Here is a 14,331-nt window from a genome sequence, read left to right as displayed (position 1 = left end):
GGCGATGAGTTGAAAATCAACCAGCCCCAGAATTTCCACTTCCTGTTTGGAGGTTTGCCTGCCCTATGAGTTCTGTTATACTCACAGACATAATTCAAACAGTTTTAGAAACTTCAGAGTGTTTCCAATCCAATAGTAATAATAATATGCATATATTAGCATCTGGGACAGAGTAGGAGGCAGTTCACTATGGGCATGCAATTCATCCAAAGTGAAAATGCTGCCCCCTATCCCTAAAAGGCTAGGGTGTCTGGAATGATGGAGTTGATGTGTACCATAACTAGCCTTTCAAAGTACTTCATGATTACAGATGTGCGTGCTACAGGGCGTAAATAATTGTTGCGTGAAGCCTGAGAGTTATTGGGAACAGGAAGTATTGTATTCATCTCAAGACATGTGGGGATTACAGACTGGGACAAAGAAAGGATGAAATTTACAGTGAAAATGCCAGATCTGTGCATGCCCTGAGAACGCGCCCTGGAACAGGCCTTTGTATCCAAGCCGGCCAACACTTGATCTCACTGGTAAAGAGTGGAGGCGACAGGAAGCCTATTGTCAGCTTGTTTGTTAGTCCTAGGGTTTGTAGGGTTGAACTTGATTGATTACTGTACCGAGATGTGGAATTACAGTGGGATGTGGAACTAGTGGGAAAGAGGGTAATCTGAAAAGTAGGATTTTTAAACACCTTCGGTGTATGTGCATGCATCTGCACACATCCAAATGTGCCCGTGTGCGCGCGCGCGCACACACACACACACACACACATACTCCTCACCGTCACATTCGGACTATCTCCCTAATAGAATTCCATGTTTTATTTTCCCCACAATGCATCTCAGAGCTACCTGGGAGAACAGCATCTGTGGTGTTTGATAGCAGAATTACGGAGTCTCCCAGGACCCCCTACACCTCAAGCTCTTTTATTTCCTGTGGTTGGCTGTCAAAATAAGTCCCCCATGTGTATAGGTGTAATGATCCAGACAGTGCCTGCCTGTATGTGATATGGCCCAGGGGCCTCATTTATAACCGTAGCGTAAATTTCACACTAAATATTTGCTTGTGCCATTTCTGAAAAGACTGTACACGTACAAAAATATTCAGATTTATAAACTTGGTGCACTCCATACATACACATGTTTCCCGTTAAAAATCACACCCGTCCTGAAACATTAAAACAACCTTTATTTGCTGTACACTTAGGAAGTATTCGAATTAGGCCGAGGCAATAGCGAACTTGATCAAATGTCTTTGGAGCTGATGGCAGAATGTTAATCTTTTGCAGTGATATTTGCTGTAGGTCTAGGTTGTCTTACACACAAAGTGTTTAAAGACAACAATGTTTTGCATTGACTTTTTCTCGAATCTTTGCTGCACTGCCCGCAAATTCTGAAACATTTTCTACTTACGGTGGTTGCCATAAGTAGGTTAGAGTCAGTTTGGTTAGGGCCAGTTTGCGCTGTTCTGTGAAGGGAGAAGTAACACAGCGTTGTACGAGATCTTCAGTTTCTTAGCAATTTCTCGCATTGCAAAAGGGTTTTCTAATGATCAATTAGCCTTTTAAAATGCTACATTTGGATTAGCTAACAACGTGCCATTGGAACACAGGAGTGATGGTTGCTGATCATAGGCCTCTGTACGCCTATGTAGATATTCCATAAAAAATCTGCCGTTTCCAGCTGCAGTAGTCATTAACAATGTCTACACTGTATTTCTGATCAATTTGATGTTATTGTAATGGACAAAAAATATGCTTTTCTTTCAAAAACAAGGACATTTCTAAGTGACCCCAAACCTTTGAACCGTAGTGTATTTTGGAACATTGCGGCGTGGAAGCAGCCCCGAACCATGCTGTACAGTTGGGATGAGGTTTTGATGTTGGTGTGCTGTGCCTTTTTTATCCCCACATTGTGTTGTGTGTTGATTCCAAACAACTCAACTGTAGTTTCATCAATCCACAGTTTTTTTGCCAGTAGCGCTGTGGAACATCCAGGTGCACTTTTGCAAACATCAGACGTGCACCAAAGTTTTTTTTGGACAGCAGTGGCTTCTTCCGTGGTGTCCATTCTTGTTTAGTGTTTTACGTATCGTAGACTCGTCAACAGAGATGTTAGAATGTTCCAGAGATTTCTGGAAGTCTTTAGCTGAAACTCTAGGATTCTTCTTAACCTCATTGAGCATAATGCGCTGTGCTCTTGCAGTCGTCTTTGCAGAACGGCCACTCCTAGGGAGAGTAGCAACAGTGCTTAACTTTCTCCATTTATAGACAAATTGTCTTACCGTGGACTGAGGAACGTTTAATTATATTTATTTATTTAACTAGGCAAGTCAGTTAAGAACAAATTTTATTTACAATGACGGCCTACCCTGGCCAAACCCGGACGACGCTGGGCCAACTGCGTGCCGCCCTATGGGACTCCCAAACATGGCTGGATGAGATACAGCCTGGATTCGAACCAGGGACTGTAGTGATGCCTCTTGCACTGAGATGCAGTGCCTTAGACCACTGCACCCCTCAGTAGCCCAAACATCAAGGCTTTTAGAGATACTTTTGTTTCCCTTTCCGGCTTTATGCAAGTCAACAATTCTTTGTCTTAGGTCTTATGAGATCTCTTTTGTTCGAGGCATGGTTCACATCAGGCAGTGCATCTTGTGACTAGCAAACTCATTTTGTGAGTCTCATAGATTGGACTCCAGGTTAGCTCACTCCTGACTCCAATTAGCTTTTGGAGAACTCATTAGCCTAGGGGTTCACATACTTTTTCCAACCTACACTGTACTGTAAATGTTTAAATGATGGACAATATAGACAAGAAAAATACAATAATTTGTCTAATTATTTTAAGCACACTATATTTGTCTATCGTGACTTAGATAAAGATCAGATCCAATTTGATGACCAATTTATACAGAAATCCAGGTAATTCCAAAGGGTTCACTTACTTTTTATTGCCACTGTATGTGTATAAGTGCAATATTTTCTACTCAAGGAATTTGAAGTGAAAGTATTCAGACTAAGAATACAGAAGTAGCATACAACCAACCGTCTGTTCCACGTAAACTGTGCTTTGGATCAGATTACATAGAGCAAAATATTTAAACTAGCTTATCTGTTTACTACTTTGAAGTGGATCCAAATAAACGAGAGATGGGATGAATGGTTTCCTTGTTGCTGGCCTATTGGCTACCTCTTGAGTATGAAACCATCACAGAAAAGGTGAGGAATTGAACTTTTGCGTGGAAACTGGGGCACGCATGTTTTGGTGGTATATTTTGTACTTAAGCACGGTTTATAAATGAGGCCCCGTTAGAGCAGTTCAGTCAGTGTGAGCCCTTCGATCTCCAGTCTTCCAGTGTCTGTCAGACCCACACTGCTAGACTGGCACTGAGCAGAGAGACAGCATTAATGTGTGTGTGTGTGTGTGTGTGTTTGCGTGCATGTGTGACAGACAGCAACGCTCTGGGTTGTTTTTAACTTGCCATCGATTCACTTGTCTACTTTCTGTCACTCACATCAGAAGAGTATGGACACCTCCCCCAACAGAGAGCACTGGCTCCATAGCACCAAGCTATGTTTGGCGACAATAGAAGATTAGAGATGGGGAAAGCACATAGTATTGTATGGATACATAGCCTACAGTACGTTTTAAGACATTGTATTGTTTCGTGTAATTTCACGTCTCATGTTTAGAAAGCTGTACGTGTATCCTTCTTTTTTTAACCCTTATTTTAACAGGTAAGTTGACTAAGAAGAACATATGAAGAGCTTATTTCCATAATGCCATATCCACACATTTTTCACATTTGTGTTTTTTAACCACATATTATCGCTTAAGGGTACCTTTATGTGTGTGTGTTTTAAAAATATTGCTGTTCTCAGATTTTTAATTCAGATATTTTAGGTGAGCATCAAAATGATTTTTTGTTGTTGCAAAAAGCTATACATCTATTGTTTAGCTGGAATGGAATATTCATACACTGTATATTTTACTGTGATATGTTGTTGTCTCACCTAGCTATCTTAAGATGTACTGTAAGTCCCTCTGGATAAGAGCATCTGCTAAATGTCAAATGTAAATGTTTTACATATAGATCTCATATTACTAGTTAGATTTTTTTATAAACAATGTTTTTTGTGTCGATGTCACAAATGTATCACTTATGCAGTTCTTTCATGTAGTTATTTGTTACATTTGACTGTGTAAAACCTAGCAGTACTACTTATTTCTCTGAGAGTGAGGCGGATATATAGCGTTTAGCAATAATTATTTGTCTCTCTGAAATGAAACCATCAAGTGACAGATTTCAAACAAATACATGTCTGTCATTGAACAACCCGATGTGATGATTAGATGGTGAAAAAACACAACACCCACTGGGCACAGACATCAGTTAAATTGTTATTCCAGGTTGGTTCAACATCATTTCATTGAAATGACGTGGAAAATGTGTTGATTCAACCAGTGAGTGCCAGGTAGGCAATCTCTTTCATAAAGTTCTTTAAACAATAAAAGCATATTTACCAACATTTCTGAAAATGGATATATAGTGTTTTGGAAAGAAACTGTTCATATTAACTTTTGCAGCAACGACTTGGGGAATAGTTGCAGGAGAGTCTGTATTCATCATTTCCATACCCATCTGAAATGTTTTTCATTTTACCATAATACAGTAGCCAGTTATGTCTGTTTTTCTGACCAAATCCACCCGTAACTCAGGTTACTGTGGTTTGACTGCATCAGGGAAACCATTCACCATGGCAACAAATCAGCACATTGAGTGTAACCCATACATACACACACATATTGGTCCCTTGGTGCGCCGAGGCGTGAATAACCCTAAGCCTCTGTCCTAACAATGTCCTAGCATTCATCTCTGTTATTAACACTAGCAATGCAGACCTGGCGTTCTGCCTGCCTCCTAGTTTCTATAAAGCCTTGTTGCTCCTAACGGGTTGTGGTTGCCAGGTTTCTCCTCTTCCCCCCCCCCCCTTTCATTGCCCTGGTTCCTGTCTTGGTTGAGCATTCATTGTCAATAGGGCTTAAAAGTCAGATAATATCTGTCTGTAGTAACGGATGTATTTTGTAGAGGGAAGGTGGCAGGTGGAGGGTGTTCTGTCATATTACCAAGCAGACTGACAAGGCATGGCAGCCTTATGGATGAGTATTTGTGGACTGTGTGGTGTTGTTACTTTCTCCTCTCCTCTCTCCCTTTGTGACTCACTGTTTCCTCTTGGTTGGAAGGTTTGCCTCATCCCTCCTTCTCAGCACCCCCTAATGACAGGTCTGTGTGTGTCTGGCCCCAGGTCATAGTGAGAGCCCCATCCTCACCCACTCATAACAGTAGAGGACTTGACTGAAAGCCATAGCCAATCAGCATCCCTAAGTCCATCATCAGACATACTGCAAACACACACACAAAGACACACACAGACACTGTAGAACTAGGGCATGCTCTGTCACGGTTAGCTAATTCAATCAAATGCTTCAAAAACAACAGGTGTAGACCTTCAGTGAAATGCTTACTTTACGGACCCTTCGCAACAATGCAGAAAGACAGAAAATAGAGACATACTAGAAAATAATAATAATATAAGTTATAATAAATACACAATGAGTAACGATAACTTGGCTATACACACAGGGTACCCGTACCAAATCGATATGCAGAGGCTCGAGGTAATTGGGATAGACATGTACATATACAAGGAATAAAGTAACTAGACAACAGGATAGATAATAAACAGTAGCAGTGTATGTGATGAGTCAAAAAAAGTGATTGCAAAAAGGGTCAATGCAGATACAGTGCCTTGCGAAAGTATTCAGCCCCCTTGAACTTTGTGACCTTTTGCCACATTTCAGGCTTCAAACATAAAGATATAAAACTGTATTTTTTTGTGAAGAATCAACAACAAGTGGGACACAATCATGAAGTGGAACGACATTTATTGGATATTTCAAACTTTTTTAACAAATCAAAAACTGAAAAATTGGGCGTGCAAAATTATTCAGCCCCTTTACTTTCAGTGCAGCAAACTCTCTCCAGAAGTTCAGTGAGGATCTCTGAATGATCCAATGTTGACCTAAATGACTAATGATGATAAATACAATCCACCTGTGTGTAATCAAGTCTCCGTATAAATGCACCTGCACTGTGATAGTCTCAGAGGTCCGTTAAAAGCGCAGAGAGCATCATGAAGAACAAGGAACACACCAGGCAGGTCCGAGATACTGTTGTGAAGAAGTTTAAAGCCGGATTTGGATACAAAAATATTTCCCAAGCTTTAAACATCCCAAGGAGAACTGTGCAAGTGATAATATTGAAATGGAAGGAGTATCAGACCACTGCAAATCTACCAAGACCTGGCCGTCCCTCTAAACTTTCAGCTCATACAAGGAGAAGACTGATCAGAGATGCAGCCAAGAGGCCCATGATCACTCTGGATGAACTGCAGAGATCTACAGCTGAGGTGGGAGACTCTGTCCATAGGACAACAATCAGTCGTATATTGCACAAATCTGGCCTTTATGGAAGAGTGGCAAGAAGAAAGCCATTTCTTAAAGATATCCATAAAAAGGGTTGTTTAAAGTTTGCCACAAGCCACCTGGGAGACACACCAAACATGTGGAAGAAGGTGCTCTGGTCAGATGAAAACAAAATTGAACTTTTTGGCAACAATGCAAAACGTTATGTTTGGCATAAAAGCAACACAGTTCATCACCCTGAACACACCATCCCCACTGTCAAACATGGTGGTGGCAGCATCATGGTTTGGGCCTGCTTTTCTTCAGCAGGGACAGGGAAGATGGTTAAAATTGATGGGAAGATGGATGGAGCCAAATACAGGACCATTCTGGAAGAAAACCTGATGGAGTCTGCAAAAGACCTGAGACTTGGGACGGAGATTTGTCTTCCAACAAGACAATGATCCAAAACATAAAGCAAAATCTACAATGGAATGGTTCGAAAATAAACATATCCGGGTGTTAGAATGGCCAAGTCAAAGTCCAGACCTGAATCCAATCGAGAATCTGTGGAAAGAACTGAAAACTGCTGTTCACAAATGCTCTCCATCCAACCTCACTGAGCTCGAGCTGTTTTGCAAGGAGGAATGGGAAAAAATGTCAGTCTCTCGATGTGCAAAACTGATAGAGACATACCCCAAGCGACTTACAGCTGTAATCGCAGCAAAAGGTGGCGCTACAAAGTATTAACTTAAGGGGGCTGAATCATTTTGCACGCCCAATTTTTCAGTTTTTGATTTGTTAAAAAAGTTTGAAATATCCAATAAATGTCGTTCCAGTTCATGATTGTGTTCCACTTGTTGTTGATTCTTCACAAAAAAATACAGTTTTATATCTTTATATTTGAAGCCTGAAATGTGGCAAAAGCACTGTAGTTCAGGTAACTATTTAACTCACGATTTAGAACCGCTTGCCTTGCAGTATCAGAGTATCAGTATCACAATTTTTGAACAGCATTCTCACATAGGTGTTCCTCTTGTCCAGGTGGGAGAGGGCAGTGGAGTGCAATAGAGATTGCATCATCGGTGGATCTATTGGGATGGTATGCGAATTGGAATAGAACTGGGGTGTCTTGAATGATGGTGTTGATGTGAGACATGACCAGCCTTTCAAAGCATTTGATGTCAACAGATGTGTGTGCTACGGGGCGATTAGTCAATTAGACAGTTGGTATTACAGACTGGGTCAGGGAGAGGATGAAAATGTCAGTGAAGACACTTGCCAGCTGGTCAGTGCATGCTCTGAGTACGTGTCCTGGTAATCCGTCTGTGCCTGTGGCCTTGTGAATGTTAACCTGTTTAAAAGGTCTTACTCACATTGGCTACGTGATCACACAGTCGTCCGGAACAGCTGGTGCTCTCATGATGGTTCAGTGTTGCCTGCGTGGAAAGAAAGCATGGAAGTAATTTAGCTCGTCTGGTAGGCTCGCGTCACTTGACCACTCGTGGCTGGGTTTTCCTTTGTTATCCGTGATAGTTTGCAAGCCCTGCCACATCCGATGAGTGTCAGAGCCGGCGTAGTAGAATTTAGATCTTAGTCCTGGATTGACACTTTGCCTGTTTGATGGTTCGTTGGAGGTCGTAGTGGGATTTCTGATAAGCGTCCGGATTAGTGTCCTGCTCCTTGAAAGTGGCAGCTTTAGACTAGCTGTCACAAACTGGCTCGAAGTTCAGAACAAAAGGGAGACAACGTGGAGATAAAGAATAACAAAATATATTTATTAACTGAAGTAAAGTAAATACAATTAACAATGGTGTGTGTAATCAGTAGTATGAGTGGTTGCGTGTATACATATGATAATGAGTAGTGTTGAAAGGTGCCAACGCAAACAATCAAAACATCCACATAAATGCCACAACCAAAATCTGTAAGTGTGTCTGCATGGAGAGAGTCTCTCCAACGAATGGGGCAGAGATGCATTTATCCTGGGACACACCCGAGCCAGGTGTGTCCCATTTCTCTGACGACCCTCCCGGCTCCGCCCACCGACATCCTATTAAGGAAAAGAAGAGCAAAGAGAAAGAATTCGGCAGACAGAGTGGGAGGGTCGTCACACTAGCTCAGTGCGGATGTTGTCTGTAATCCATGGCTTCTGGTTGGGATATGTACGTACGGTCACTATGGAGACAACGTCAATGCACTTATTAATGAAGCTGGTGGATGATGTGGTAAATTCCTCAATTCCATCGGATGAATCCCGTAACATATTCCAGTCTGTGCTAGCGAAACAGTTTTGTAGTTTAGCATCCAATTCACCTGAGCTGGTACTTCCTGTTTGAGTTTTTGCTTGTCAGCAGGATTTCGGAGGATAGAGTTATGGTCAGATTTGCCAAATGGAGGGTGAGGGAGAGCTTTGTATGTTTTTCTGTGTGTGTAGTAAAAGTGAAATAGAGTTTTGTCATCTCTAGTTTGTTTCACAGGTGAATTGCTGGTAGGAATTACGTAAAATGGATTTCAGTTTCCCTGCATTAAAATCACCTGCCACTAGGAGCGCCACCTCGCACCTCTGCTTGTTTTCTTATTTGCTTTTGGCCCTATACGGCTCTTTGAGTGCGGTCCTAGTGTCAGTATCAGTTTGTGGTGGTAAATAGACAGCTACGAAAAATAGAATAACTCTTTTAGTACATAGTATGGTCTGCAGGTTATAATGAAGTGTTCTAACTCAGGCAAGCAGAACCTCAAGACTTCCTTACTATGAGTGATTGCGCACCAGCTGTTGTTAACAAAGACACACACACCTCCCCCTTGAGCCTGCTGTTTGGTCCTGCTGATGCATAGAAAAAACAGGTAGATATGCAGTTGAAGTCGGAAGTTTACATACATTTAGGTTGGAGTCATGAAAACTCGTTTTTCAACCACTCCACAAATTTCTTGTTCACACACTATAGTTTTGGCAAGTCTGTTAGGACATCTACTTACTTACACAAGTAATTTTTCAAACAATTGTTTACAGACAGATTATTTCACAATTCCAGTGGGTCAGAAGTTTACATACACTAAGTTGACTGTGCCTTTAGAAGCTTTAGAAGCTTCTGATAGGCTAATTGACATCATTTGAGTCAATTGAAGGTGTACCTGTGGATGTATTTCAAGGCCTACCTTCAAACTCAGTGCCTCTTTGCTTGACATCATGGGAAAATCAAAAGAAATCAGCCAAGACCCCAGAAAAAAATTTGTAGACCTCCACAAGTCTAGCTCATCCTTGGGAGCAATTTCCAAACTCCTGAAGGTACCACGTTCATCTGTACAAACAATGGTACGCAAGTATAAACACCATGGGACCACACAGCGATCATACCGCTCAGGAAGGAGACGCATTCTGTCTCCTAGAGATGAACGTACTTTGGTGCGAAAAGTGCAAATTAATCCCAGAACAACAGCAAAGGACCTTGTGAAGATGCTGGAGGAAACAGGTACAAAAGTATCTATATCCACAGTAAAAACAAGTCCTATATCGACATAACCTGAAAGGCCACTCAGCAAAACCGGCATGAAAAAACCAGACTACAGTTTGCAGCTGCACATGGGGACAAAGATCGTACTCTGGTCTGATGAAACAAAAATAGAACTGTTTGGCCATAATGACCATTGTTATGTTTGGAGGAAAAAGGGGGAGGCTTGCAAGCCAAAGAACACCATCCCAACCATGAAGCATGGGGGTGGCAGCATCATATTGTGGGGGTGCTTTGCTGCAGGAGGGTGCACTTCACAACATAGATGGCATCATGAGGAGAAATGATGTGGATATATTGAAGCAACATCTCAAGACATCAGGATTAAATGTCAGGAATTGTGAAAAACTGAGTTTAAATGTATTTGGCTAAGGTGTATGTAAACTTCTGACTTCAACTGTAAGGGCGGTTTGAAATTATTATGTTTTGATCAAATCTTATATCTGTTTGCGATTCTTGGAGTCAAATTGCGGTCTACAAGTGATTTGTAATTATGTTCCTGCCCCCCGGCGATCCACTCAAGAAAGAATCGGCCCGCGGCTGAATCTAGTCGATGATCCCAGGTTTACAAAACATCTAATCATGATCAAACATTTTCTATCCAACGAAGGGGAACACTTACTCTAGGTATATCATTTTCTCTTCTTTCTTTTCATCTCGTTACCTTGTCAGTGCGTTTAATTAACTTTGATAAACACATGGGTCAAAACCTTTTTAGTTCCCTGTCTACGATTTCTGACGATACCCCCATCCTTTTGAGACATCGTTTCACACTTCTCTCAATAGTAAAGTCCAAGATAAAATGTGTTTTGCTCAAGTAGTGGTATGAATATTGTCCGTTTCTATTTTGAAAGCAGTCTGTGAATTTACAAATAGTTGACAAATCTTATCCATTTTGCCAACACAGCCAAATGAAAGCTGAACTGTGCTGTATCCTCAGGTGGGCGTGACTTGAGCCTTGCTACTAACACACACACATACACACACATACACACACACACACACACTGGCTAAATGGATGTGCCCTCATTACGTCAAATGCATACATTTAAGCATGACAAATATGAAGGCACGTATTACTGTATATACCATTATATGAATGAGCATAGTCTACACGTTCAGTTAGTGCCAATATAGAGGTTGCATCCCAAATGGAATCCTATAATCCCTATATAGTGCACTACTTTTGAACAGAACCCTGTTCCCATTGGGAAGCAGGCTGTCACACAACACAGCAGGGGAGAATCAAAGACTAATAAGCGCTATCATTATGAAAATCAATTGGTTACACTTCAGTGGGAATGGATCCGTGAGGGAGATCCTCACTGCTTCATGCTGTCAATCTCTACTGACTCCCCTGGTTAGATGAAGGTTAAATAAAAAAAGAGCTGTGAGGGAAGTTTAGCCATGCTTCACTAGAATCTGCCAGTCTCATTTAATCATACATCATAGATACATGCCAGTATGGTGGATTAATCTGATATAATGACAGATATGTGCTATTTTTGTTGAATTTTCCTTATACATTGCAATTGGGTCGAAACTGCAAAGGAACTTTTCTCATTGTGGCTGCTACCATTAACATCACAGTTAGCCTGGATACTGTGTTACAGTGTGTTTCATGAGAAGTGACGCAGCATAAGAATATCACTTATCTAAATGTTCATCCTGTCCCTCTCATCCTCTCTCCCTCTTCTCTCTCTGCTCTTTCTCCCTATTTTCTGCTCTCTCCTCGCTGCAACACAAACTGTTTCTGAACTGAATTCTCTCTCTCTCTCCCTCTCTCTCTCTCAAACTCTGTCATGCGCGCTCTCTCTCTCTGTGTCATTCTCTCTCTCTCCCTCCCCCTCCCCCTTTAACAGGGTTGGAAAGTGGAGGTGTGACCCTGAAGGAGCCAACCACGGAGGCGGAGATCGAGAGCTCTGCACCAGTGACATTGCGGTGCCACATTGACGGACACCCACGGTGAGCCCCTCCACCTCTCTTCCTTTACCTTGAATTCAGAATTCAAGGGGTGCATGTACAGTGCTTCGGAAAGTATTCAGACCCCTTGACTTTTTCCACATTTTGTTACGTTACAGCCTTAATTCTAAAATGTATTAAATAAAAAATGTTCCTCAGCAATCTACAAACAATAACCCATAATGACAAAGTGAAAATAGGTTCTTAGAAATTTTAGCAAATTTATAAAAAATTGAAAACAGATACTTTATTTACATAACTATTTTGACCTTTTGTTATGAGACTTGAAATTGAGCTCTGGTGCATCCTGTTTCCATTGATCATCCTTGAGATGTTTCTACAACATGATTGGAGTCCAGCTGTGGTAAATTAAATTGATTGGACATGATTTGGAAAGGCACACACCTGTCTATATAAGGTCCCACAGTTGACAGTGCATGTCAGAGCAAAAACCAAGCCATGAGGTCTAAGGAATTGTCCGTAGAGCTCCGAGACAGGATTATATTGAGGCACAGATCTGGGGAAGGGTACCAAAATATTTCTGCAGCATTGTAGGTCCCCAAGAACACAGTGGCCTCCATCATTCTTAAATGGAAGAAGTTTGGAACTACCACGACTCTTCCTAGAGCTGGCTGCCCGACCAAACTGAGCAATCGGGGGAGAAGGGCCTTGGTCCAGGAGGTGACCAAGAACATGATGGTCACTCTGACAGATCTCTAGAGTACCTCTGTAGAGATGGGAGAACCTTCCAGAAGGACATCCATCTCTGCAGCACTCCACCAACCATGAAGCACGGGGGTGGCAGCATCATGTTGTGGGGGTGCTTTGCTGCAGGAGGGTCTGGTGCACTTCACAAAATAGATAGCATCATGAGGATGGAAAATGATGTAGATATATTGAAACACATCTCAAGGCATCAGTCAGGAAGTTAACGCTTGGTCGCAAATGGGTCTTCCAAATGGTAATGACCCCAAGCATACTTCCAAAGTTGTGGCAAATGGTTCAAGGACAACAAAGAGTGGCCATCACAAAGCCCTTGACCTCAATCCTACAGAAAATTTGTGGGCAGAACTGAAAAGGCGTGTGTGAGCAAGGAGGCCTACAACCCTGACTCAGTTACACCAGCTCTGTCAGGAGGAATGGGCCAAAATTCACCCAACTTATTGTGGGAAGCTTGTGGAAGGCTACCCCGAAACGTTTGACCCAAGTTAAACAATTTAAAAGCAATGCTACCAAATACTAATTGAGTGTATGTAAACGTCTGACCCACTGGGAATGTGATGAAATAAATAAAAGCTGAAATAATCATTCTCTCTACTATTATTGTGACATTTCACATTCTTAAAATAAAGTGGTGATCCTAACTGACCTAAGACAGGGGATTTCTATTAGGATTCAATTTCAGGAAATGTGAAAAACTGAGTTTAAATGTACTTGGCTAAGGTGTATGTAAACTTCCGACTTCAACTGCATATTACAGTATGTGTATTGTAATATCAAATACGGATTTTTACTTTCCACTGAACTGCCTCCTCTATTCTCCTTCCCCCTCAGGCCTACGTGCCAGTGGTTTCGGGATGGGATGAGATTGACAGAGAAGACCCATCAAATCAACAACAAAGAGCGCACCCTCACCTTCAAGAGCGCCAGCCCCGACGACAACGGCCTGTACTACTGCTGTGCCAAGAATGCAGCCGGCCATGTGTGCAGCAACGCCAATTTCACCCTCAACATCATAGGTATGTGTGGGTGGGGGATTTGGTCCAGCCAGAGGCAGCATCTACGTGTGTGTGTGTGTGTGTGTGTGTGTGTGTGTGTGTGTGTGTGTGTGTGTGTGTGTGTGTGTGTGTGTGTGTGTGTGTGTGTGTGTGTGTGTGTGTGTGTGTGTGTGTGTGTGTGTGTGTGTGTGTGTGTGTGTGTGTGTGTGTGTGTGTGTGTGTGTGTGTGTGTGTGTGTGTGTGTGTGTGTGTGTGTGTGCGTGTGTGCATGCATCTTTTTTTATCTGTGCACGTTTATCCTGTGTGTGTGTTTTAGTATATGTGTGTGTGGGCTCTGCTTCTCAGTAAATACTGCTTCATAATCCTGTTCTCTTTGTTGACATCGCACACACTTGGGCCCCCTGGCAATTTGGCCCCATTACTGAGTTGCATTTTCTCGTTCCTACCTTTGCAGCATGGTCTTCAAAAGAACCACACACACACACACTCTGTTGAGCCAGGCAACAGTGTGACGTTAATAAAACAAAAGAAAAGGTATGGCGTGTTAGCATATTTTCCACTTTTCATAAATATTTTCACACCTGTCATGGTGTGTTTCGTCACCTGATAGGCCTGTTAGAGGCCTGGCGGCACTATGAGATTTGTTCTGCAGTGAATGTGTAGCTGTGGACAGTTAGT

The 14,331-nt window shown here is 42.0% G+C and overlaps 1 protein-coding gene across 1 annotated transcript in view; it reads left to right on the top strand.

Moving 5' to 3' along the window:
* Window positions 1–14,331, top strand: part of LOC112253507 (inactive tyrosine-protein kinase 7) — a 206,001-nt gene that overhangs the window by 126,799 nt on the left and 64,871 nt on the right. The window contains exons 3-4 of the mRNA XM_042323433.1: window positions 11,836–11,938; window positions 13,490–13,674. Of these exons, the coding sequence (XP_042179367.1) occupies window positions 11,836–11,938; window positions 13,490–13,674 (288 nt within the window). The remainder of the gene's footprint in view (window positions 1–11,835; window positions 11,939–13,489; window positions 13,675–14,331) is intronic.

The sequence above is a fragment of the Oncorhynchus tshawytscha genome, linkage group LG06 (assembly GCF_018296145.1).
Source record: "Oncorhynchus tshawytscha isolate Ot180627B linkage group LG06, Otsh_v2.0, whole genome shotgun sequence".
Taxonomy (NCBI): Eukaryota; Metazoa; Chordata; class Actinopteri; order Salmoniformes; family Salmonidae; genus Oncorhynchus; species Oncorhynchus tshawytscha.
This window is presented reverse-complemented; position numbering and strand designations above follow the sequence as displayed.